Raw genomic sequence first — 26,762 nt, forward strand, 5'->3', positions numbered from 1 at the left:
CCCTTTCCGACGGAACTATACCTGGAGGGAGGCTGGTCCCGTAGTCCACTAGCAAGGGCCCCATTGGTGGGGGGTTTTGATGGCTTGCAAACCCTAAACTTTCATACGGATCTAACAGCAAGTAAACATGCATACACGGACCACTATATACCAGGTACGAGATGGATAAAAAATCGGCTTAAAGTTGGCACCAGAATACGTCGAAAATCAACAACGAACTCACCTTCTCATCCAATTTTTACAAGAAGACCAGACCAACAAGGCAAGTTCTCAACTCCATATTTCACTCCTCAAGCATAACCAATGGGCAAGCAACATACCGATGCGAAGAGCCATATACCAGTGACAAAACGAAATAGGGACGACTCTAAAATCTCGTAAAACCATATATAAACTCGCATCGAAAGTCGGGGGTTTGAATTGATTCAAAATCTAACACTTAGAAAAATTCTAAGCCTAAAAACTCTCATGTCATGGGGTGACTTTGAGGAACCATATCTCATACCTCGGTCACAACCAACGGGTAAACAATATATCAATGGAAAGAGCTACTAACGAGGAGTAAAATGAAACAAGAACCATCCCCAAAGCATGAGAGACCAGAGAGCAAATGACCCCGAAAGTGAGGTAGGGGGACTATTTCAGACATAAAAGAGAGACAAAAATCAGTTCGGCGAGGCATGTTCAGGCTTCCATATCTCAACATCCACATACCATCAATGGCAAAACTAAACATCGTTGCAAAGTACTAAATGAGCAAAACACAATGAACCCAAGAACACCCAAAAATAAGGATGGGAAAGCCATGAAACAAGAGTTTAAATTTGGTTACTCAAGTGACGGATGGGGTATTTAATCTAGCACGTTATGTGCGACACAAAAATGACTAAATCGAGGGATTTTAAGCGAGACCAAAGCACACAATCACTTAAATGGGGTATAATAAGCATGGAGACATGCATAAAGGGGTTGTTTGGCCCGAAAGTCAAACAGGACCAAACCGGGTAAATAGCTTAAAACCATTGCAGAGCTGGTCGCAAAAGGGTATTGGTGCTACCTTTTCGGGCAGCTCTGGCAACGGTAAGAGGTGCGGGATGGCTCTTTGGAGAAAGGAAGTACATAGGAACATTGGCTGTATTGTGATGGTTGCTCACCCTCTCTGATTCGCTCGATATTCGGCCTCGAAAAGGCTTCGTCACCACCAGAGGATCTCCGAAAACCAGCCATGGAGGTTGCGTTTTCTCTCATTTTTTTACGAACCCTCCTTCTTCTCTCTTTTTTCCTTCCATCCCTCCTCTCTTTCATCGAAAGATCCCCTCATTTTCTCCCCTTCTCCCTCGTTCTCTCTTCCCTTTCGGCTTCTTTTTCTTTTTCTTTTTCTTTTTACTTTTACTTTTCACCTTTTATGATTATGTCTCACCTCTCAACCCATGATGATTACTGCCAATCCGTTCACCAAATTAAGCTCATTCTCGTACCGGCGGTCCGATTAAATGCAAACGCGATGCATTTTAAAAATAAATATGCGAGATGATATTTTGTTTAAAACTAAGATTAGTTTTAATTTTTATCTTGAGATGACTGATAAACCTTGGTCAAAATTTAGGTGTCAACAGTGCTCTAATAAGATCATTCACATAACCCAACTTTGATCTGCCCCCACGAGCTGTAGAGACGGTCTAGATCAAGGCAAATAATTACGCCCATTTAACATAATAGCCGTAAGTTTATTTGACATCTCATAAATAGATTTCTTGTTATCGGCCATCGTGCTAAATAGAAAGATAGCACAAAATTCAGCAAAATTATCTGGGAACAATAGAATCCAATGAAGGTGTGATGAAGATGATTGCCCTCTGTGCAAACCAAAAAGCACCACAAAAAAACTTGGATTCTCCATCACCAATAGACAAGCGGAAACATTGACAAACGAGCTGACTTTAGGATCGAGCCTAGGTCCGATACCATGCTTTAATGATAACAAAAAAGAGATAAAAGAAGAGAAGAGAAATACCCAATAGTTAACGTGGTTCGGACACCAAGAGAAAAAGAATCTCTTGGAAGCTTACGTCGGTGGCGGTAAATCCCCTATTCATCTTATTTTCTTTAGGAAGGATTTATATCCTTTAATAGAGAATTTTGCGATGCATTACAATCATGAATTTGGAAACTATGGATATCGCACAACTAGCCATATTTCCTACTATATTAGAATTATAAAATCTTCAATCTTTATCGTTCCAACATATATGAATCTGAATGTGCCAAAACAACGGAGCTACATTTATCACACTCTTGAGTGGAGATACCTTCATTGTACCCTTTGAAAATTACTAGCAATCCTTACAATTATTACCATTTCTCTTCCTCATTTACATCGTGAAAATTGCGGTCAGTAGCAAGATTGAGTCGTGTTGTGTAAGAGCTATGCAATGACACTGGTTGCCCAAATTCGTAGGTCGAGTCACAAGATATCATTAGCTTTTAACCGTAGCCATGCATCTAAAAAGCATAGGGCAAATTGTGATTTCCTCATATTAGGCGATCATATCACGAAAACCTGATGTAAGTTTTCCAAACTCTCGAGAAACATGTGGAACAAAGTTTTATTGACGAAGAAATCATAACTTCTCACCAGAGCTGTCCAATCAGCCCGACTCAGAAAAATTTGTAATGCTGGTAACTTTTCTGAAATCGTAGCGCAATTTGGAAAACTTCACATTGCGAGCTTTCTGCGGAAGCAAAAATCAAGTTGAAGATGTGAGAGTAATGAGCGGTTAAAAATTGATCAAAGTGTAAGACAATGCCAACGTGGCATGCGTTAGCGGGCGCCACATGGCACCCATCACATCAGCGTGTTGAATGCGCCACATGGCGCGCGATCATAGCTTGGTGCCAGGCTATGGCGGGCACAACAGGCACGTATCCTTGGTAGCTCCCGGCAACACGTATGGCAAATGCTGGCGCCCGACTAATGCTAGGCCGGGCCAGCGTGCGCTTTGCACGGTGCAGGCCCAACGCTAGCTCGCACGTCTTCGGCACTACACGTGCGGGCCCCGATGCATGCTCACTCATATCGCGCTCTAACAATCGTTCACCGTTGGATTGAATGGGACAACTTTTAGTCGTTGGATAAATCTCAATCTGGACGGCTGTGATTTGGTGGGAATAACTGTGCTGGATCTGTTGGTTTGATAGGGAGTCATGTAGACTTTTTCAATGGATTGCAAAGCATTTTTCCATGGAAAAGGGAGTCCAGTTTTGCTGATTAATCCATCATGAAAGCACATTGCCGTCTCTAATAGTCTAAAGATGACGAAGAACCACATACTTTTATGGATGCGCACTTTGTTTGGTGCGACTTTTTGAACTTTGGACTTAATCGCTTTTTAGTATGAACCGTATGATGACACAAAAACACCTTAAACATTTGAAAGTACTTACATTCAAATTATTTGTTTTGGTTCGCAATTCAAATCATCCAATAGTCATACTCCCATAATGTCTTTGGGTTAGTAATAAATATTTTGATTCATCAAATTACGGCCCACCTACCTATCAACAAATCATTGATTCTAACACATCGTACTATATGTCCTAGAGGGGTTTAAAAAAAACAAAACAAAAACAAAACAAGAATTGGACCGAACTGAACCGACCCATTTTTGGGTATTTCGGGTCGGGACCTCCATCACCAAGAACGCGTCCTTATCGTGTGCACCTCGATCAGAATCTTAGTCTCCCTCGTTGTCTCTCAGCCGCTCCTCCACCCGTCACACAATGTCATCGCTGAGGCCTTTCTTGTGCTCCGGCGAGGCGAGGCGAGTGCTCAAATGGAGGAAGCGAATTCAAAGACTACCAAGAGAGGAAAGAGCATGGCAGAGGAGAAAGACAGAGGCGGCAGAGAGGATAAAGAGAGGGGGGTTTCAATGAGAAGATAATCAATAGTAAAGAAAAAAAAATAGAAATAGTTGTATTTTCAGTTTGGGCAGAACACATATTTATCAAATACGTTCGGATCGATTCGAGTAGCATGGAAACTTGAATTGACTTCAACGATTGATACCCCTATAAGTACCATAGTATCAAGATAATTAATTGTCTTTATGTCGATTCTACGAAGAAACTAGTGAATTTTGTGACACATTAATCTAAGAGCAAAAGCAAACGCATTTCGACGTTCTTATTCTCCTGTTTTGTCTTAACTGTAACTGTCGTCGTAACACACGACCACTGTTCCAGCTCCCCACTGTCCCCTTCTTCACGCGATCCACTCGGAAGGTGACGAATTGACGATCGCCCTTATTCAATCATCCAAAACCCACAAAACAGAAGGTCGACAATGGCCTCCTTATCCGTTCTTTTCACAGAAAAGACAGAGAGAGAGAGAGAGAGAGAGAGAGCGCGCTTCCACTTGCTACTGACTGCTTCCACCACCTCCTCCTCCGATGGCGACTAAGTCGGACGAGGGCATGGTCGCCGTCGCGAGGAGAGTCGCTGCGGTCGCCAACCACCTGTCCCCTCCCGATCCCGCCCCGGAGGGTTCGCCGTCCTCTGTCTCCGGTCGGCCCTGTGGCGGCGCCTCCATGAACGACGCCTATCATCGCATTCACGGCGAAGTCCCCGGCCATCCAGTCGCGTGGAGGGCCGCGGACGATGGGTCGGGCCAGGAGTTCACAGACGTCATCTACGAGAAAGCTGTCGGCGAAGGCATCGCCAAGGTTTTAAGCGTGTGGTCAACATTGCTGCAGTGAATGATCATCAATTCATTATCAATGCCCTTCTCCTTTAATGGTGTTGTGCAGATTACGATTAATAGGCCGGAGAGAAGAAATGCGTTCAGACCGAAGACGGTCAAGGAGCTGAGCCGCGCATTTAGCGATGCGAGAGACGATGTTTCGATTGGGGTCATCATTCTCACTGGAAAGGTAACCCTTCATTTCTGTAATATCTTGATTTTCTTCTTGTAACTCGCACACTTTCCTGGAAAAGTGGAAGGTAATAACAGAGCTGGCGATGCTCCGAAAATTCAGGGTTCGCGATTAAATTTGGCCGAGTAAACTAGTTTTCTTCATTCACGGCTTGAAAAAACTTGATGGGGCAGTCTTAAAAATAGAGTTCATCATGAACCGTGCAACTTCCAGATGCATTGTCTTTTGCTCATGAAATTAGTGTCTCACATGTGCAATCTAAGCCACATCAAAGTGTTGGTGGCTCATTCTTTGAGTGAATTTCAGGGTCGTGGAATGCCTAATTTTGTTTCTTCAACACACACGATGTTTAGGGAACCAAGGCATTCTGCAGCGGTGGTGACCAGTCTTTGAGGACGAAGGATGGTTATGCTGATCCCGACGATGTCGGCAGGCTAAATGTCCTGGATTTGCAGGTAATGATGTTAACTTGGCCAAATTGTGTCAAACTCTGTGGGTGCATTTGCCAATCCAATGTCATCACTCTCTCAGTCGATGAATCTTCCTGGTACAAAATTTTCAGACTCTAAGTGTTCAAAAACTATACGTCTCTATTCCTTTCACATGAATGAAACGGCCGCTCACGTCATGTTCATGCAAAGAAAAACATGGCGCGCCATTTCTCGAGTGTCATATAAAGCAGGCTTTCATGTTTTATTTGCTTCCATTTGCAGGTCCAAATTAGGCGTCTCCCCAAGCCAGTAATAGCAATGGTAAATATTATCCTTATTTCACTCTCAGTGCACATATTAATTTCCATTTTCTCTCTGGTGAATTTACATGCGATGGGGTTTATATTATCATCCATTACCAATTCAGGTTGCTGGCTATGCTGTTGGAGGAGGACATGTTCTGCATATGGTCTGTGATCTCACAATTGCTGCTGATAATGCTATTTTTGGTCAAACCGGTCCTAAGGTACTTATAACTTGTCTAGATGTTTTCTCATTCTAGCAAGGAGTTTTCAGTGATGCTGAGGTGAGAAGGACATACTACCATAACTGCTTTTGATAAAGGGTACCGTGTTGTTTTCGCCTTCTTAATGTTGTATAGCACAATGTAACCTTTATAATTAAGCTAAACTGACAACCTTTCAACTTATTCCATTTGTTCAATATGAAGTCATGAAGTTATGCTGTTAACTCTTCGTGTTTTTCCCCTTTTGAGGTTGGAAGCTTTGATGCTGGTTATGGAAGTTCGATCATGTCTCGATTGGTGAGCATTATGGATGAACTTGTCTTTGCTTTCATGTCATGTCTATTTCTTTGTTCTTAATTTTGGATGGATTACTGTTGAGCGCATTTTTCTTTTGCATCATAAGAAATTTGTGGCATGAATATGAACAAACAGGTTGGCCCTAAAAAGGCACGTGAAATGTGGTTCTTGGCAAGGTTCTATACAGCTTCTGAAGCAGAGAAGATGGGACTCATTAATGTTGTTGTGCCGGTGAGCTCATTCCACTGTATTCATTGTATTCACTTGTCCATAAGTTTCTTCCCAACTAAAAACTGATGAGGATGGGGAAGAACTGCAGATCCGTGCTTGAATCTTGTTTACTAGGACAAAAGTATAGCGTGCAAAGTCCTAATAGCATTCTCATCGTGTTTTAGACTCCAATATATACGCGGATGAACTAGGCACATTCCCTTGGCCATCCAGTTTACCGACTTAAGCAATGCTAATGATTTGTCGATCTTGTTCAGCTAGAGAATTTGGAGCAGGAAACAATCAAGTGGTGCAGAGAGATACTGAGAAATAGCCCGACGGCAATCAGGGTGCTCAAATCAGCCCTTAATGCAGTCGATGATGGCCACGCAGGGCTTCAGGTACCTTCAGTCACACACATTATGAAGCAATATATTTGTCTGTTCCAGTTATTACCATCCATGTTGTCAAGAGTCCGACAGCATTCCAATGTTGGGTTCAACGGGCCTTACAAACACGTTTCAGTCCCATCTAGCAGTTGAACCTTTTAGAGCTGTCTGCCCTCATTCACATGTCAGCATAGCTAATCAAGCTTCGGATAGTTGATGATACTTCATGTTGTCGTAACAAGTCTGTTGTTTCTTTTCCTTCCCTTCGTTTAGGAACTGGGTGGAGATGCAACACTTCTGTTCTATGGAACCGAAGAAGGCAACGAGGGAAAAACAGCGTACATGCAGCAGAGGCGGCCGGATTTCTCTAAATTCCCTCGACTGCCATGAAAACCGTAATTTCTGTACTTGTTATTTTTTGGCCGAGTGTGTACGAATAGGTCCCGATGTACGACCGTATTATCCAATATTTGCTTATGAATATCATTCTTCTCATGCCGCACACAGGTTCATTCAGTAGCTGTAACTAGAGTGGATTAAACGCCCCTATCCCCTCTCTCGCTACCTGTTTCATTATTTTATGCTTCGGCTTTGTTTCCTTTTTTTTCCTTTTAGCATTTTCAATCACATATGTTAGGTTGCTCTCGGGATACGTACAGTGTCAAAAGTTATGTATGGCGCTCACTTTAATGCAAAAAATTTTCGTTGGATTACTCAAGCCGATCACTTAAGTGTCAACTCCGATTTTCTTGGCCGAAAATCCGACATAGCATTTTTTATTATTAATATTTGAAATCGACGCATTTCGTCAGAGGTCTAGTTAGCAATAAAAAAAAGATCACATTTCAAAAACATATTTAAAAAGTACAAAATACAAAATTAATTAGATCAAAATAATTAAAAATTTAAAAAGAAGCTAAAAATTAATAATAATAATAATAATAATAATAATAATAATAATAATAATAATAAAATAGCATGCTCGGCGACTCCCGCAGGCTATCCCCCACTCTCACCGGCGGCAACGAGTGCTTATATATATATATACACACACACATATATGTGTTGGCTGTTGTTTTAATTTTTTAGCATGTTTTTAATTTTAGAAATCCATGTGGACTGTATCTTCCAAAAAATTTACCACGTCAAATTAAAAGTTTAATTATAAATGTCATGTAATAACTTTGGCTAGAATTTCTCGCGAAGACACTTAAATTATCATTTTTTCGCATTTTAGTGATTCGGCAGAAACTTTTGACATTAAAGTGAACGTCGCTCATAACTTTTGACACTTCTAGTGTACTTCTCTCATTGCTATCATTGTCGATATTTCAAACTGGCACAAGTTTCATCGCCCCCAAGCTATTTGTTTCCTTCTCAAAGGTTTAGTTAAAGGATCGGGCTTTACACAACCTATAGGATTCCACGTTTCGATAGCTTCTTTAGTGTTATGTTTCGATCCTATACCATCTCTTGCCATTGTAAGCTTTATTCTTTGCAACGACTATTGCAGCTCTATAATGACAATGCATAGCTACATATGACATCAGTTTCACACCCAACGAAATTTATGGAAAAAGTAGAACTTGAAAAGTGAAAATCAGTCCAAACACCATACATTTCCATGATTTGGAATTGTACTACTAGTATCATTTTCCTCTTATGTCTGCCGGTTGTAACTACTCTAAAATGACAACTGAATTTAATGCTTAATAAGTCATGTTTAATTAAGGATAAAAATAATTATTTAGATATGAAATTTCAGTAATAATTAGCTATGGCAGCGGCATGGTCATATATGAAACAGGAAAACTAGTTTCATGAAAATTGGTGAGTTAGGTAAAGTTGGCCACACATAAGGGAGAGCCGTATATCAATGCTAGTATTTCCACAATCTGCTTTAACTTTCAAGTTTTCTTTAAACAAAATTGTATTTATTCTTTCCTTATTTTATTTATTTGTTTTAAATTATAATTCTTAGGAGAAAAATCCAAATAAGAACCCGAAATGTCGTCATTTTCTTAGATAAGGGTCTCAAGTGATCATTATTTCAAATAAGGGCATGAAATTGCCATGTTTGTTTTAAATAAGAGCCTAAAGTGGCCATGTTTGTTTCAAATAAGGGTTTGATCACACATGTCGGCTGACTAGCTAAATATTCCGATTGATCAACGGCATTTTCGTCAAAATCCAATTTTAGCCTAATTTTTAGTTAAATTAAATTAAAAACAACAAAAAAGTAAAAAAAAAAAAAAAAGAAAGGAAAAATATGTGGAAGGGTGCCCTCTTGCTTGTGGCCTCTGCCCCATCGGCAATGGGGCAATGTAGTCACGGCCGGTTCGGTGGAACCGCCGGTTCCGGTTCGAGAACCGGCGGTTCCGGTTCCGGGCCGGTTCCGGTTCCGCTTCGGAACCGGCGGTTCATTCCGATTCCTTTTTAATAATAATTTTTAAAATAATAAATAATAAAATAAATATAATAAATTATAAATTATAAAATACAATTAAATTGTACATTGTAATAAAATATGGGAAAAAAAAAAGAAGGAATGGGCTTGAACTTAATGAATTATCATTAAGCGGCCTATATATCTTTTTGGGGATAGAAGAATCAAAGCCCATGTAGTTCTTTTTACCTTTGAGAACCCCAACTTACCTCATCGTCAATCGTCGCTACCCGTTGTGGTACCTGTGGCGGTGGTATCTCCAACATCATCGCTAAAAAATTCGTGTTCACGATCTAACTCTTGGTGTCGATATTTCGCCCTCGTCCAATCGCCGACACAAGATTGAGCTTCCACAGAGTCCGGGCTTAATCTTGAACGGCGAGAGTCCAAAATTAATCCTCCAGAACTAAATGCTTGTTCAACTGCAACCGTTGAAGAAGGGGTTGCTAATATTTGACGAGCGATGAGGGTGAGAACTGGATACTCGATTTGGTGACTCTTCCACCACTTCAGGATTTCAAAATCTGTACTATGTTACGCATCACGAAACTCAAATTGAGTGGTTAAATATTTTTCTAATTCAGAAATATTACCTGTTGCCCCTTTATGTTTTTTTTTGCCTACTCTTAATCATATTATACCCTCTACTAAGTAAACTACCACCTTCGCTACGTGAGGCGGTAGATTGTAAAGATCCAGAATCACTTAAATCATATCTACTACAAAATTCTCCATATAATGCTACTATAGATTCTTTAACATGTTCTAATATATTTGAAATATCTATTGAATCATCCAAATGTAAACAATCATGATAATACACATTCAAATAATCTTGTAAACCGTCTAATTTAATACGTGGATAAAAAACAATACAAACTAGATAGACAAGAGGAATTTGCAAATAATAATGCAACCATTTTTCTCGCATTACTAAAATAGTTTGACCTAATTCGGTATCTTTTTCATATTCACTAAAAACACTACTAATATTAACACACTATATTAAAAATAAATGCGTTGTAGGATAATAAATACCAGATAAAGTCTTAGTAGCATCATTAAAAATTTTCAAAATATCTAAAATTTTCTTGCAAACGTCCCAATGTTGAGGAAGTAAAGTAATTTCGGGAATATTTTGTGAAATAAACATACATAATAAATCTTTATATTCAAAAGTTTGCCGAAGCAACTCGTACGTAGAATTCCAACGAGTCGGAATATCTTTTGGAAATCTTCTTGGCCTTCTCCCATTTTGTTTACAAAATTTTTCCCATGATTTCATACATTGGGGACGACTCCATAAAAATTTAATTGCACTTTTTATTGGGGCGAGAGAAGTGTCAAGAGTTCGTAAACCATTTTGTACACATAAATTTAAAACATGACAAGCACATCTAATGTGAAAAAATTGTCCGCCAAAAGTGGGTTTGCAAATATTTTCTAATTCGGGAATGGAAGCGGTATTTGCGGCGGCATTATCAAAACCAATTGAAAATACTTTATTTATTAAATTATATTCTTCTAAAACTTGCCTAATTATTCTATAAATATTATGAGCCGAATGGCTTTCATCAAAAACTCGGAATGCAATAAGTCTTTTTTGAATCATCCAATTGTCATCTATCCAATGACACGTGACACCCATATAAGAATGAATTTGCCAAGGATCACTCCAAATATCGCTACCTATATGCACACGTCCATTGAATTCCGCAAAAAATTTTCCTAAAGATTTTTTTCCTTTTTTATAAAGATGAAAAATTTCGCGTTTAAGAGTATTTTTTGGAATAGTTGGCGCTTGCGGAACCAACGCAGTATTTATCAAATATTTCATATTAAAATTTTCACCAGTATTAAACGGAGCATGATCAAGGGTAACATATTCACCTAATGTTTGTTTATAAAGTGCTTCGGTGAAACGAAATAAAGGATGAGGCTTAGAAGTGGCGTATTCGGAAATTTGTTGTTGCGTATTGTCGATCCCCGCTTGCGTTGGATGTTTTTTCGTCAAATGCCGACGGAATGTTCCGTAGCCGTCTCCTTTCGTGAATTTATATGTTTGCGAACAATATTTACATTTTACATTATACTTACCTTCGACTTCATCACGTACCTTGTCGAAGTATAGCCACAAGTCCGATGTATTATCTCGGCCCTTCCGTTCCGGCTCATTTGCCGTTGACGTTTCTTCGACACCGGTGGGAGGATGAAGACTTTCTTGTGTTGGGATGTGCTCGACGTTCGGAATCGGGACATAGTTGATATTATCGTCGTCGTCTTCCCAACTTGCATACTCACGAGGATCATATTCATGAATGGGATACTCGGAATCTCCCATAGCCATCTTGCCCTTGTCGGCATTTCCGCTTCCACTTGCTATTTTTGAGAGAATTGATCGGAAATCCGATTGAGAGAATTGAGTCGGGATTGAGAGAATTGGGAGAATTTGAGCGATTTGAGAGGATTTCGGAGAGAATTCGAGAGATTGTTCGGAGAATTTGTGACAAAAATGAAAGGGGAAGCATATGCATTTATAGGTAATAATCATTTTTAATTCTTTTTTTTTTTAAATGTAAAGCAACGGCCAATTTGGCCGTTGCACGTTGGCAACGGCCCAAAGGGGGGGGAAGGGGGGGCCCGGGCCCACTTTTTATTTATTTATTTATTTTTTTTTATTTTTGGGCGGTTCGAACCGGCCCGGAACCGCCGGTTCCGGGTTGGAACCGTGGGCCCGGTCAACGGGCCGGTTCCGGGCCGGTCAACAGGCCGGTTCCGGGCCGGTCAACGAGCCGGTTCCGGGCCCACGGGCCCAAATGGCCCCCTCTAGGGTAATGGCAATGGCCAATAGGCCCTCGCCAGCGCCGTTACAAGCCCCTCCTCACACAGAGTCAAATCATATCTCTCCCGCTCATTATTCTTGTTCTTCTTCTTCGTCTGTGTTTACTTTCCTTGTTCTTCGCTCACTTTGTTTCCTTTCCTCTCTCGACGGAGCCACATTTGGCTCAATCGGAGAGGATGATGATCTCGGGCCAGAGAGAGAGAAATGGGAGTATGATCGGGGTAAAACGTGACCCAAACCTCACTTCTGGTTGGCGGGGTCGTCGACCCTCGCCAAGGGTGACGACCACAGGGGAGAGGCCCCGTGTTTCTTTGTTTTTTTCTTTATATAACTTTTAGTTTTTTCATATTTTTTGAAAAACAAAAAATTTAAAAATTTAAAAATAAAAAAAGTAAATGATGAAAATGCCCCCTAACAACTAGTGAGTCATGCATGAATATTAGGTAGTTATCGTTAAACCAGGTAGACTCGACGCACTTGGGTACTTCCATCCACCAATCAAGGCAACCTCCTAACTTAGATTGATTTTGACCGGGGTTATAACCATATGGGTTTTTTTTATTTTATTTGATACAATGTTTACTTCAAGCTCTTGTTTGAGAAAATGAGAATATTTCGGATCCTTATTTGAAATTTTCTCTAATTTTTATGCACTTAAGATTCATTAACACGAGAAAACATAATTATGATACATGAGAATACAACTTTTTTTTTTTTTGGTCGGAATGAGAATACAACATTTTTTTTTGGTTGACCTTATGAAAAATTAGCATATTTGGGTTCGCATTAATCGTGTTTGTGGAAGAAATGTGTATTTTCACTTAATTAAACTTTTAGCTAAGACGCAATGCATTATTAACCTCTTGATATTAAGTTAATTAAGTGATCGTTTATCCATGTTAATTTGGTGTCAATCAAGTAGCTTGCGTCTGGCCGAGTTTATCAAGTATGCCGACGGTGATTGTCTTTTTAATTTTACGAGAAGCGGATTATGAGAAATATCTATTATGCATCATGAATTTTAACAGATAATGTATAGAACTTTTTTACAAATTTTCTCATGAACATTGCACTATTCAATGGTCATCGCTTCGATTCTGATATCTAGCAATTTCATATTTATTTTGATTTTTCACATGATGGTAACGGCTCCCTGAAATCGAAGAACAATTTTTTTTTTGTTCGGAGAAATCAAAGTAAAGAAAGAGTTCTGTTTCGAGAGAACAAATTAGCACCTCAATACATTTTTCCCTATTTATCTATTTATTCTTTTATTAAGTTTGCCTTTTATTTCAGGTTTACAATATCCCCTAAATAGAGGAGTTTTCATGTGGCGTTACCTTATCATGAGTTCGGGGTCACGATTTGGGTCAAAACATGCACAAGTCCCATATAATTTGATTCGAGTATCATGAAAACCCGAACCGAATAGAACCATCGACTCTCCCGTGCTCTGTCGTTAAGTCATTTACCTTTTTATTTTTAGTTTTTTGCCCGATCTTTTGCAATTTTTTTTTTTTTTTGGTTCTTTCTAAGTTTTCAACTTTTTGTGACATGCCGTACCATGATCACATATGGTATAAAAAATATCAATAATTCAACAGAAGGAAGAAATTGCATCAGATACATTTAAAGATTCGATCACATGATCATTTTTTGGGCCAAATGTTTAAAAATTTATTTATTTATTTATTTGTTGTATCTTCTCATCCAACGAAATTAAAACCATCTGTTTTGGCGTGCGTGGCACTTCACTTCCTTAAATAAGCAAAACTCGATTTGCTCAGAATCTTCAAAAAAAAAAAAAAAAACATACGGGCATCCGATTCACGCTGTCCAAATCGAGGTATCGAGGCAGTCCTTTGGGATGAAGGGGATTCGCGCGCTCTGACTCGGCGAAGGCGAAGGCGAAGATGAGCGGCGGCAACGAGTTCCGGTTCTTCTTGTCGTGCGACATCAATCTACCCGTCACCTTCCGAGTCGAGAACTTGGAGGGCGCTTTGCCCGCTAAGCACTCTCCAAACTCAGGTATGATCTCTTTTTTGCGGAGGAAAAAGAATGAAAAAGAGAATCCTTTTATCTCGTTCGGGACTGTGATGGATGTCAGTGGTGGAATTTGGGAATTTTGGAGTCTGACGTGGTGAAAGATCTTCTGGCTCAGCTCGGCGGTTGTCTTAGCTGAACTGGGCCTTCTTTCTATATTCAATTTGATGAAGAGGTTGATTACGTTGGTGAAGAAGTTGAGTGCGGTGGCAAAGTTGTATTTACTTTATTGAATTGATTGCGGATTTGAAAAATGTCGTCGATTGTAGATGGACAAACCATTTGATGGTGTAAGGAGAGTTCTCTCTCTTCAGACGGTGTGAGTTTTCAGGGAAAGGCAGAATCTTGATAGTATTAAGGTTCAGTAATTTTATTTTTCCCCTTATATGTTAACATCTACGTATCTAATTATTGGGCGATGGTTCAGCGTGCCAAGATTCTATTTTCATTATGCTTTCGCTAGTTATATGGCGTCTTTTGTTGAATCCTTCTGCAGAGATTGATCATACTGCAGACGAGAGACAGTCGGAGCTGTTCGTTGAGTGCTCACTGTACATTGATGGTGCCCCTTTCGGTCTTCCCACTAGAACAAGGTGCCTTCTTAATTCAATCCTTGCTTTATGTGCTAATACTTTTCCCCTGTATGTTCGTTTTGTTGTCTGTTGGGCCAAACGCTACTTCCCAATGACAGTTTCTTCCATTATGTCTTGTTTTACCATTTGCAGACATGTTAAAAAAGTTATTGTTTTGAGGAAATGGCAAGGATGATTATGGGATAATCTGGGGTAAATTCCAACATTTCTAGTTACTTATGAAAAGGCTTACCATATATGATGATAAATCAGGGGAAGCAGGTTTATGGTCCGTGATGAGTAGCAGATTGGAACTAAGAATGAAAAATTGATCTTTGTTTTGTTTTAGTGTGTAAATGTCCATATTTGTTTAAAGGCGAGGAGAGAATGAGAGTGTCTGAAAGGGGCAAAATGAGTGTAGCCTGTGTTGATGGTAAGGAGTGCGGCATATATACTTACTCTGAATGCTCATTTTTGGGTGTTACTTAGGAGGGGTAATGTAGAGTTCGGATGTAGCCCTGAAGAACATTTTGATTATAAGCATGGCTACTATGGACAGAATTGTGAATTTCTCAATTATTAATGTTAAAATGATCGGTCATTTTGGTCAGTGTTTCATTTTTTCTTCTGGTGCCAAACTCTGTGTTTGACTTAATCCACTGGAGTTCTAATTTTTAATTCGGGTTTACTGGTGATACTGAATATCTGGAGCTTAAAGTGTCATCTTAAGGTACCTTTTAGCTTACTTTCCATAGCACGTTTTGGACCGTGGTGCTTTGGGGGTGCTTCTGGAAACTGTCCTGAGAGCTGACAAACAATATAGTATTGGGTTTGTTGGAAAGACGTGCACCTGTAGTTAGACTACTCATGCTTGTGATCCTTAGGGAAAAACCATCCGCAATAAGTCCATCCTTGTTAAAGATTGATGGAATATCGGAAGTATACGTCGGGGGTGTGTATTTAAGATGATGGCTTGTAAGTGTCTTTTCTGCTGGTCATGGAGATCAGATATGAATCAAACGTCATGGTCTAGTGTCCATGGCCAAGAACATGTGAAATATTGAAACAAAACTCTTCAAGGTCTTTATTCACAGGTAGCTGCCTTGAAAAAGTTCTGGTTTTTTGTCCTTCCTATCAAGTCTAAAACTTGCAGTGTGTTTTTCTTTTTGTTTTGTTTATGATTATGCAACAAACATGCTGAGGAAATAAAGTATGAGAGAAGTTCAAAAAATTATTATTCAATCAGTCTAGAGGTGATTGATTCTAAGGTGGGTAGGTTCTAGATCATGAACCTTGAATATGGGTTCCAAAAATCGGGAACCGAACCACTAATTCCCTTAGGAACCGGCGTGGGAACCGAAGTTATCGGTTTCAAGGTTGACCCGAGAACAGGGCCTAACTTTAAGCAATATAATATTTTTATAGTAAACAAGCCAATTATCAAATTATGGCATAGTGGTTAAGGTAATGATGGAATTCCTAGGCTTCCCAGGTTCAAGACCCATCTCCAATGTATCTATATATTTTTTTTTAAACCAAGTGAAAAAAAACAAACCTGATCAAAATCAGTTCGACTTGAGGTTTAAAACCGGTTATACCCGAGAATCTGCCACAAGTAGAACCGAGTGTACACAATATAAAACCAGGAACCGAACTGGTCAAGGCCAGTTCCTCAATTTTTTTTACTTAGGAACCTACCTGTCCCCATGTGAACCAGCCAGGTTGCTTACCCTTAATTCACGTTATGTTTGTACCAATTTCCACAATTTTGAAGGTAACTGTTGCGGGTAAGTATGTTGGTCCCTCAGATGGTGATTGACAAGCTTTCTTAAATCTTTCAAAAGGACTATTAGAAACGAGGTTCAGATCTTGTTGAATCTTCTGTATATCTAAATCTACTCATGTTAATGTCAGGTTGGAATCTGCAGGGCCACCATACTGTTGGAATGAACTCATCACGCTGAGTACGAAATATAGAGACTTAACTGCTCACTCACAACTTGCTTTGACGGTGAGTGTGAAATGTTCCTTCACTTGTATTTTAGGTACAAGTTAACTGGAGATTTATATTGGTGACTAGTTACAGTATATGCATCATTTAACTGATATTACTCACACAATTGTATATTCTCATTTTTCTTTACTTTTTATTTTTACTCCGATCTTCATTGTTACATATGTTCCCAATCACTCTATGATAAAGGTCATTCCTAGGCAACGCTCTGTTTGGTCAGAGCTAATACTAGGGCATATGTCCTTTTTTATGTTCATTAGCGTAATTGCATCCACTTCTACGAATTTGCTTAATCACATTTTGTCAAGATTTTTTAACTTCTATGGAGAAGCATGACCTGTGAATGGAAGCTGACGCTTGGAATGGTTGCTTAAGAGAGCATGACACACACGTGAAAATTTTCGGTTGGGCTCGTTAGTGACGAGCCTATGATGGTTTCATTTTTCACCAACTTTATCCTCTCAAATGTAGTTCATAAATAATTTGGTACTTGCACTTTGGGTGTTGATATGTATTACGGCTGGATGCAGGATAATGAGTCAAAAGTAGCAAGTGCGATTTAGAAGAGAATTTGAATGAGAAATTACTACAAAAGACAAGACCAAGAGTAAATTTCTTTTGGCATCTCGTGTAAACCATCCTAGGCATCACACCTATAGCTTCCTAAGCTTCACATTATGATTTCTTTAGCATCGCACTTAAGAGAAGAGCTGTCACACCATTTAAAATCAACTACTCATTTAATTTCGATAATCATAATAAAAGTTTTTGGATAGAAATAAATTTTGATTATATAAAATTCCTAATTGCAGTCGTAATAGGAAAGTTGTAAGCGAGAAACACAAGTGAAGGGAAACCTCATATAACAAATAGAAAAGTACATACTTATTAGACTCCAACAGAATTGAAATCCTATTAGAATATAATTCAATTACGAGAAGAATCTTAATCCTTCTTGTCTCTTATTGAATTGTGGACCCATAGCTGATCTTGATCGAAACTCAGAAATTTAATTGATGCTTTGGCCACGAAATAGCTTGTTTGATCTTGTGGGATGCATCACTAGGTCTGGGATGTTTCTTGTGGGAAAGAGGAGGGATTGATTGGTGGGGCTACAATTCTTCTATTTAGCGGCAAAAAGCAGCTCAAAACAGGGAAGCAGAAGCTTAGACTCTGGCAAGGAAAGGAAGCTGATGGCTCATTTCCAACAACTACGCCTGGCAAGGTTTCTGCTTGTTTGTACTGCGCTGGTGAGCATGAGACATTGGCCATGAATGACAAATTTTTTGACATAATATGGTTATAGGTCCCTAAGCATGAGCGTGGTGAGTTGGAGCGATTAGAAAAGCTTATGAATAAGTACGAAAGAGGACAGATTCAACGCATTGATTGGCTGGACCGTCTTGCATTCAACGCTATGGACAAGGTCAAGGAACGGGAGAGCAATAAAGCTGGAAATTCTCACTTATACCTGGTTGTTGACTTCTGTAGCTTTGAACATCGAGTTGTTTTCCAGGTAAACATTTAGGAAGAATGAGAGGAGGAATTATTATTCCTTAGAATGATTTACTTGTTCTCCATTCAAGTTCACATATTGCATGTATTACTTGATACTTGTACACAGTTTGACAAATTCTTTTTCCTAGTGAACACACTGTGCATTGTATTTCTTTTTCCTTTTCCTTTGCAGTTGGCGAGGTTGTTGCAATTGGACTTATAGGCATCTCATTTTGTGAGAAGGGGCTTCTAGTTTTAATTTTTGGAAATTAGCAACAGTATAGTAATAAGGCATTTTACTTGGTTGCCAAGAACTGCGATCATATACTTTCGCTAGCAAGGGTGAAAGTCAATTTTTTGTTGATGCAGGCTTTTTCCTCTGTGGGTGGTTGAACACATGCTTTGTTGACCAAAGATTATTTGAAATGCAATCTAGTCTTGTTTTCCAATTTCTATAGGTTAGAACCTAGTATAATGTCTACGTGTAGTGTTAGCTAGTGCCAGCCTTTTCTCATCTTGGCTAAGTTCATACTCTAGGTCAGCAGTAGGAATCCAAGAGGCGATGACATTATTATTATTATTATTGTTATTATTATTATTATTATTATTATTATTATTATTATTATTTTGGCTATTGGTAGTCTCATCAATAAATCTAATATTGATGTGAAGTAAAATTTTGTGCCAACACTTGTTTGGATGGAGGGATGTGGGATAAAAATATTATCATGGCAGGGAGTATATCCTGTATTTGGCTAATTAAAAGGACGAAGGAAAAGGGTGGAAATGAGAGGAAACAATACCTTTGGACCACGATCTTGAAATGTGGAACTTGATTATTGCTTCCATGTCTTCGTTTGTTGGGCTGAATGCACTTGTGCTGCTATACTTTTTTGGCAAGGTTTTATTTGCTTATGCATACACTAGCAGGTCGACCTTCTAGATATTTTATGTGAAAAAAACATATATTGTGCTGAACTTGTAGGAATCTGGAGCAAATTTCTTACCTCCTCCAATAGTTTCAACAAATGAACTTGTCATTGTGTGGGACCCTGAAGTGGGAAAAATAAATCCATCTGAGCACAAGCAACTAAAGCTAGCGAGGAGTTTAACCCGTGGCATTATCGACAAGGATCTTAAACCAAGCATTACCGAGAGGAAGTAAGCCTGAATTTGTTATATCATAGAAATTCAGTTACAATTTTTCAGTACTAGGGAAAATATCTTTGAAGTTTTTTTTTTCTCTTCCAACTACGGTCGTCATTTTGATAATGTTAATCATTTAATTCATCCTGGGAAGATATTTGCTTTGGTTAAATTAATTGGCCTTATATCAGTTAATTTTTAATTGTTCTTCAATTTTGGTATCATGTCCTGGACAGCATTATTTTTCATTTTCAATGGGTCTTTGATTTACTTGAGGATCCTTGTTTCTTCTTTGCACTGATCTTTCTTACATTACAGACGACGGGTTAGACTAAAGTAGGTAGAGAGGTGTTAGCCAATTGATGTGAACGTAGAAATTTGTTAAATATCCTTTTCCACTATTTGCTTTATGAGAAGTTGCTTCATTCAATTCTGCTCGACATACTACTGAAAATTTCTAATTGCTGTTTCTCTATATGTACATTTAGTTTATTTGCACTCTCTTGTGCTACTAAATTAGTTCTAAGTTGTTCTTAATTGAATTAACTAATTGCATTCTTTAGTAACAGCATGGATGGTATGACTTCCTGTGTATTTTGGAAAATTGTCCATCATGATTTCCCAACTTTAACCTGCTGCCAAATATGCATGAATTTGAAGAAGTTATATTGGGTGCTTGAAGAGTTTTTCTCATCAAAATTTCAGCTAGATTGAACTATATCTACATAGTTACGTGACTAGATAGGGCTATCTTTAGTCTTGTAAAAAATGTTAAATTGAGTGATGTTGCACCCTTGATGGCCAGCTTCACGTGGGGCAGATTATCCTTGTATAAGTCCTTGCAGTTCAGCAAGATTATATTCTATAGTCTATACAGAGTTCTGATTTTTAATAGTTAAATTCTTAATGCTAGCAATGTACATTTGCTCTTCCTTTTTGGCCTTTCATGGTAGTTATACTTACCCTACCTTTTGACAAATGTAAGGTCAATACAAAGAATACTCAAATATCCCCCTACAAGGTTTTTAAGTGGAGATGAGAGGCAGCTCCTTTGGAAATTCCGTTTTTCTTTGATGTCTGAGAAGAGAGCTCTCACAAAGTTCCTTCGATGTGTTGAATGGAGTGATGTTCAGGTCAGCACTGTTTCCGCATGACTCTTATATAGTATTTGTAGACCTACTAATGCCAACTAACCAACCACATTGTTTTGCTCTGTTTTCACCCTGAGTATCTCCATTATTTTTACTCCTGTCAGTGTATTCTCTTTAATTAGGAAATCTTACATATGCCCCTTTTGGACCCCCAAAAAAAAAAAAAAAAATCATGGTTTGGTTAATAGGGCGTTTGACAGCCTTCAGGCTAGCTAACAAAGTATTTAAGCAGATTGCAGCATGGGATCTTTTATTATGTGTTTCTTGATCCTAGAAAGGCTGTTTTTCCTTAAAAAAATGCTGGAAAAACTAGAGAATCCAATTGACTAGTCATAATATCACCAAATCATAATCCTTGTTCTTAATTCTTTTACCCTTGCAGGAAGCTAAGCAGGCATTAGAATTAATGGGAAGATGGGAAACCATTGATGTGTGCGATGCTCTGGAGCTTTTATCTCCTGTATTTGAAAAAGAGGAGGTAGGAGTTTTGTAAGATATGGTTTGTTTGTTGCGATTCTAGTTATTTTCTTATTCTTTCTGCAAGCAAGTTGGAAATTTTATACTTTTGGTCCATCTCGTTGATATGACATTATGATTCAGGGTTTCCATTAGATTCTTTGGAGTTATAAAGCACTGGAGAAATGATAGGAAAGAAGTTTTTAAAGTGATATGTTTGATATCCACGTGGGCACGATTCTTGATATACTAAGTTTTTATCATACAGGATTGTTTAACATGGTATCAAAGGTTTGGGCTAAGGGGGTTCGAATCTTGGCATTCCCTCTTGTTAGTATTATGCCCAGTCACTCTTCTTTGTCCTCTGGTTGGTATTTGATGTGGTTATGTCCACATTTTACGTTTGACGTGAGGTCCCGTTTACAAGTGAGGGGGAGTGTTAAGAGATACATTTGGTAAACGTGAGAGTACATTTCCTGATAGGTTAAACTTTTGTGGAGAATGGTCATTCAACAGAGTTATTAGTTTGAAGGCATGGAGATGGTTTGATAAAAGACACATTCACATGCTTATATCTCCTCCATCCAAAGAGAATGCTATGTGCAATTCAACTTGACTGTGCCGTATAAATGGGTGCGGATGAATTGATTTGTTGCGTGAAGTTTGTTGACATCATGAGTGTGGTGCGTTTAACTTACACATTACAAAAGAGGTAGAGGTTGTTGATGTCGTAGGAAGTGAGCATCGGTCTGATGCTGTTGCGGTTTGTCATTTCTTCACTGCAGGTTCGCGCATATGCAGTTAGTGTGCTTGAAAGGGCCGATGATGAAGAGCTGCAGTGCTACTTGCTTCAGTTGGTGCAGGCTCTACGCTTTGAACGATCTGATAAATCTCGCCTTTGTCAGTTTCTTGTGCAACGATGTATGCCTTCTTTTCCTCTTTGGGAATCGATAGATATTTCATTGAATCATTTTCTTGCTTATGATAGAAAACCTTTATGACAGCATTGCGTAACATCGAGCTTGCCAGCTTTCTTCGGTGGTATGTTGCTGTGGAACTTTATGACCCTGCATTTGCCAAACGCTACTACTTCACTTATGAGATCTTGGAAGAGAATATGATGAAGGTTGGAGTTTTTCCGGATCTAATCTTTGGTATTTTGGTTTTCCTACAGGGGTTATGTCAAATAAAATGTAGATAGTTGTACTTGATATTGAGTGGAGGCTCCTTCTCTAGCTAAGTTTTATAAGAGCAAATTGTGGGGCATTAGCAGTCATAACCGCTATCGGTGTTTCCCTACGACTGAGTCGGGCAAAGGTTAATTGATTTTTTTCTCACTATTAACTACGAAAATGAGTAACGCACTTCTCTTCATTTGGGATTGAACATGTATGCTCCTGCATTGTGTCTACTTGGGGATGATTAACTGAAGAGAAAGAAAAAACAAAGAAAATCTGTCCAAATTGTTTTATGTTTTTTTGTTCAGTGAGAAATTAGTGCAGTATCATTGTACTTATCTTCAGCTTCTCGTTAATGAGAACTCTGGAAAGGGTGGCTCTATCTACTAGAGCTATTTTCTGATGGTGTAGGGGCCCCATGTATTTATTAACCTGGAAACCTAAGCTGACAAATGATCAAATCTGGTTCTGCACATCAGTTATTAGATTGTACTTTGTGCAGTTGGCATCTGGTGTCAATGGAAATGATGATGGATTCAAACTTTGGCAAAGTTTGGTGCGTCAGACAGAGTTGACTGCTCAGTTGTGTTCCATAATGAGAGATGTTAGAAATGTACGTGGCAATACCCAGAAAAAGATTGAGAAGCTTAGACAGCTTCTTTCTGGTCTTTTAAGCGAGCTTACATATTTTGAGGAGGTATCTCTTATTCTTCTTTCTATCTGCCTTTTAACTCCTTTTACCCTATAATGGGAACTTATATATGGTACAGATTCTTACTATTTCATCTTCATAAATTTGGTTTATGTTGTTTAGCCGATACGTTCACCACTCTCTCCTGGTATCCTCATCACCGGTCTCGAGCCTGCAGAGTCATCAATATTCAAAAGTGCACTTCATCCTTTGCGTCTTACTTTTCGAACAGCCAGCGGTGGAAGTTGCAAGATCATATTCAAGAAGGGAGATGACATTCGACAAGATCAGTTGGTAATCAAACCTCTCTTTGATGCATTGATAATTGTTTTCTAGAGCTTTCGCTTTCTGACTTTGTGGACCTTTTTTCTAATAACGACGCTTTAGTTATTTATAAAGAATAAGTCCTTGATTTTGAGAAGTAAGAAGAGCCTCAAAATTATGACTTGCCTTAGGTATCGATAGACTCTTCATTTATCTCTCTTACTTTGTGCATTGTAAGTCATCCTGGGGGATTGAATGAGCTTTTTTGGACTTCATTCTTCTAAGTGAATAGATGTGCTAGTAAGAAGCAGCTGGACATGCATGGCATATATTTTTCTAGTGCCCCAATTTTCTGTTATCTGTAGGTGGTCCAAATGGTCTCTCTCATGGATCGATTGCTGAAGGCGGAAAATCTAGATCTGTGCTTGACTCCATATAAGGTGCTTGCCACTGGCCAAGATGAAGGCATGTTGGAATTTATACCATCTCGGTCTTTGGCACAGGTATCATGTTATAAAGACTACTCATACCCCTTTCCTCTTGAGTTAGCTGGATTCAGAAATGGGTAGCTTAGTTCTTATAAACAAGATGAAAGTGCCAATTTATGTCCTCTAGCAAGTTCAGTCGCCACAATGGAGTCATGATGAAATGGGTTCTTATGCACATAAAAAATCAAGGGCAAATATCCAGACCTTTCAAATGATGTATCGCAGTTACCTGATTTTTTTAGATGATGTATCTCAGTTGCCTGATTATCTTTCTTTAGCAAAATGCACTAGGGAAATTCATAGTTAATTAAAGTGTTGCTCCTCTTTTTACCTTGTGATTTCATATTCAACATGGCAATGGCCATATTTTTGGTTACTGGAGATAGTGGTAGTTGCTTTTGACATATAACAGTTAAGAAAATTCTTTTATAAGCAATACCAACATTTAATGCCCAAGCTGCTGTTAAACATTGCTCTTGGTGTGCACTGTTTTATGAACCGTCATACGTTTCTATTGGCGTGCAGATTCTCTCAGAGCATAGAAGCATCATAAGTTATCTACAGAAGTTTCATCCTGATGAGCATGGACCATTTGGAATTACAGCTACATGTCTTGATACGTTTATTAAGAGCTGTGCTGGGTACTCTGTTATTACATATATACTCGGCATTGGAGACAGGTGATAGTAGAATGCAATTAGTATGTAGAAACCATTATTATTTAATTTGCGTTACTTGTGATGTTTACATGTTTTGTATAAAATTTGTTGATGAGTGTTTTTACTTTTCAAATGCTAAAGTAGCCGTAGTGTTGGAGCTGGCGCTATTCTTTTAATCATGCTATTTTTGACTGTTTGATTTATATGTAAAAGTTCTCTTCCCTATTTCTTGTCAAGGATGTTACCTTGTTAAAATCTGACTTTGGGAAGAGTGAATTTGTGTCTTAGTCTTCTCCTGTGTAGATATCCTTTATTTGGCGTGGTATGTGGTGCTAGATGAGTCTGATAGGGTTTGTTCCAGCGGGAGAAGTTCCAATCCCATTTTTTTTTTTTTTTAAATTGTGGGTAATTGTATCAGCAATAATCTATTATAATGGCATTATTACGTTTAACATAATTCCATTTGATTAGAGTATGATGATTGAAGATTAGCAGACCTCTTTCGGAAAACACATCACTCTAGCGACATCTCGCCCATCCCCAGATGTCTCGTCCTTATTGCAGCCTTTGTCTCTGTGATAGTGTTATGCTTTCTCAGTTGATTTAGTTATTTCCAAACTATCGAACGCTTCTGATTCTAATCTTTTTGGTCATCAGACACCTGGACAACCTTCTTCTCAGGGATGATGGACGTCTTTTCCACGTGGACTTTGGTTTTATTCTTGGCCGAGATCCTAAGCCATTTCCACCCCCAATGAAACTCTGCAAAGAAATGGTTGAAGCTATGGGTGGAACAGAAAGGTAGCTTGCTTTTTAATCTTTATAATATCAGAGAATTTTGTTAATATATAGATAGCATTTTCATTCTGTGAAAATTACAAGAATACTTGGGGCAATATAGTTGATGTCCTGCATGAGGTAATAGGCGACATTTTTCTTCCACAGCCAGTACTATACGAGATTCAAGACATATTGTTGTGAAGCATACAACATTCTTCGGAAATCAAGTAACCTAATTTTGAACCTTTTCCATCTGATGGCGGGTTCCAACATCCCTGACATTGCTTCCGATCCTGAAAAAGGAATCCTTAAGGTGAGAATTGAATTCCTATGCGTTAACTTTCCATCCGGAGACAAAGTTATGCATTTGGTCATGACTGAGATTATCCGTCCGCGCTTACAGCTTCAGGAGAAGTTCAATTTGGACCTGGACGATGAAGCCTGCATACATTTCTTTCAGGGTCTTATTACAGATAGTGTTAATGCATTGTTCCCTCAAATGGTGGAAACTATTCATCGGTGGGCTCAGTATTGGCGATGATTCAGAAATGTATCTGGAGCTTCAAATTTGAAGATTCAGGTGACATGTGATTTCCCTTGTATTTCTGTCTAGATAAATATTCCGCAGGGGGGAAACACAGGACATCCTAGGTAAAAAAAAATGGGTGACCTTTCTAGCAGATGAATAAGAAAGACAATACAAGAAATGAAAACATATTATTTGTGCTGGGATGTGATTGAGGATAACCTATTCCTTTTGGTCCCTTCTTGGTATTTGAGTGTACAGTGAAGTTGCTCCTGCTTCTTCATTCTTTTCAAATTGGGGTTTCTTACCGACTGATTTGTTTTGACCAGAGCTGGTGCCTCGCTAGTATCCAGGCCAAAAGTTGATGGGTATTTTAGCGTAAGTATAATTGACACTAGTATCTGGGTCCCTGATCCTGCTAGGGTTTTAGACACATGCAAGTACCAAATCCGGAGGTAGAAGTTTGATCTCGGCCAATCAAACTCGCTCGAGAGCAGTGGTTGCATTCTGTTGCAGCAGAAATCAAGGGTGCTCAAGGAAAGAGGCAGGGGAAAATTCTATTTGTCCCCCACTTTGTAAGATGTGTTTATATGTAACGAGGATCTTGTCTTCCCCCTGGTTCTCTCTTCCCCTTGTTCCTGCTTGGATTCGAGCATGTAGGTTGCTTGGGAGCTTAGAAATGATTAATTATCTGTACATAGTTGTCATGCTTTAACGAAGGTAATCAAATCAGATTACTTTGCATTTATGTACCTCTATCGGATCTGAGTTTCGATGACAAATACCACCATAGTACTTCTTGAGTTCCATTTGATTGTATATGCTGCGCGCTCAAAAGAATCGGGTCCAGATCGTTTAGGGTGCGCATGGTAACACTTCTCTCTAAGAAATCAACTTCTGATCAGAAGTTGATTTCTCTACTTCTCCTCAAAAATAGAAGTTGGGTTTTCTACTTCTGCTCCGGATTAACTTCCGATCAGAAAAATTCGTTTGGTAATGATTGAAAATTTCTACTTTTGAAACATTATTAACAAAATTTTCGGTAGTGGTGGTCGACGGTAGCGGTGGTAGTCGGCGGTGGTGGCCGGCGGCGGCGACGGCCCGCGGCCGCGATGGCCGTGGTCCGTGGTGACGGCGGTGGTGGTCGGCGATCGGCGGCAGCGGCGATTGACGGTGGTCGGCGGCGGTGGATGGTGGCGGCGGTGCGCGGCGACGGCGATGGGCG

The 26,762-nt window shown here is 39.1% G+C and overlaps 2 protein-coding genes across 4 annotated transcripts; both read left to right on the plus strand.

Annotated features, from left to right (window-relative positions):
* The first annotated feature begins 4,382 nt into the window (after positions 1-4,382).
* On the plus strand, positions 4,383-7,310 carry LOC115751366 (1,4-dihydroxy-2-naphthoyl-CoA synthase, peroxisomal). Its single transcript, XM_030689259.2, has 9 exons — positions 4,383-4,721; positions 4,806-4,928; positions 5,285-5,386; positions 5,645-5,683; positions 5,790-5,888; positions 6,138-6,185; positions 6,321-6,416; positions 6,674-6,796; positions 7,058-7,310. Exons 1-9 carry the CDS (start codon positions 4,449-4,451, stop codon positions 7,172-7,174), a joined length of 1,020 nt encoding a protein of 339 aa, XP_030545119.1. The 5' UTR covers positions 4,383-4,448; the 3' UTR covers positions 7,175-7,310.
* A 6,513-nt stretch (positions 7,311-13,823) lies between these two features.
* LOC115751294 (phosphatidylinositol 3-kinase, root isoform) lies at positions 13,824-26,281 on the plus strand. Of its 3 annotated transcripts, XM_048273270.1 has the most exons (19): positions 13,824-14,100; positions 14,612-14,708; positions 15,877-15,897; positions 16,602-16,698; positions 17,768-17,926; positions 18,008-18,217; positions 19,184-19,359; positions 20,330-20,477; positions 20,878-20,973; positions 21,737-21,872; positions 21,956-22,077; positions 22,632-22,826; positions 22,944-23,114; positions 23,450-23,587; positions 24,098-24,252; positions 24,889-25,032; positions 25,177-25,324; positions 25,415-25,591; positions 25,867-26,281. In XM_048273270.1, the coding sequence occupies exons 1-18, from the start codon at positions 13,986-13,988 to the stop codon at positions 25,550-25,552; spliced, it is 2,466 nt and encodes an 821-aa protein (XP_048129227.1). In that variant the 5' UTR covers positions 13,824-13,985; the 3' UTR covers positions 25,553-25,591; positions 25,867-26,281. The 3 variants fall into 3 exon arrangements, with proteins under 3 accessions (XP_048129227.1, XP_030544997.1, XP_048129228.1); XM_030689137.2 differs by lacking the exons at positions 15,877-15,897; positions 25,867-26,281 and having other exon boundaries at positions 13,825-14,100; positions 25,415-25,613; XM_048273271.1 differs by lacking the exons at positions 13,824-14,100; positions 14,612-14,708; positions 15,877-15,897; positions 25,867-26,281 and having other exon boundaries at positions 17,768-17,921; positions 25,415-25,613.
* Positions 26,282-26,762: the final 481 nt, after the last annotated feature.

This window comes from Rhodamnia argentea, chromosome 1 (genome assembly GCF_020921035.1).
Source record: "Rhodamnia argentea isolate NSW1041297 chromosome 1, ASM2092103v1, whole genome shotgun sequence".
Classification (NCBI taxonomy): domain Eukaryota; kingdom Viridiplantae; phylum Streptophyta; class Magnoliopsida; order Myrtales; family Myrtaceae; genus Rhodamnia; species Rhodamnia argentea.

Bases quoted from the DNA above. Each gene is read 5' to 3' on its own strand.
- LOC115751366 (XM_030689259.2), top strand. From the start codon at position 4,449: ATGGCGACTAAGTCGGACGAGGGCATGGTCGCCGTCGCGAGGAGAGTC. The intron at 5,387-5,644 runs GTAATGATGTTA...TTCCATTTGCAG, and splicing joins TAAATGTCCTGGATTTGCAG to GTCCAAATTAGGCGTCTCCC. The intron at 5,889-6,137 runs GTACTTATAACT...TCCCCTTTTGAG, and splicing joins TTGGTCAAACCGGTCCTAAG to GTTGGAAGCTTTGATGCTGG.
- LOC115751294 (XM_048273270.1), top strand. From the start codon at position 13,986: ATGAGCGGCGGCAACGAGTTCCGGTTCTTCTTGTCGTGCGACATCAAT. The intron at 14,101-14,611 runs GTATGATCTCTT...ATCCTTCTGCAG, and splicing joins TAAGCACTCTCCAAACTCAG to AGATTGATCATACTGCAGAC. The intron at 24,253-24,888 runs GTGATAGTAGAA...TTTGGTCATCAG, and splicing joins ATACTCGGCATTGGAGACAG to ACACCTGGACAACCTTCTTC.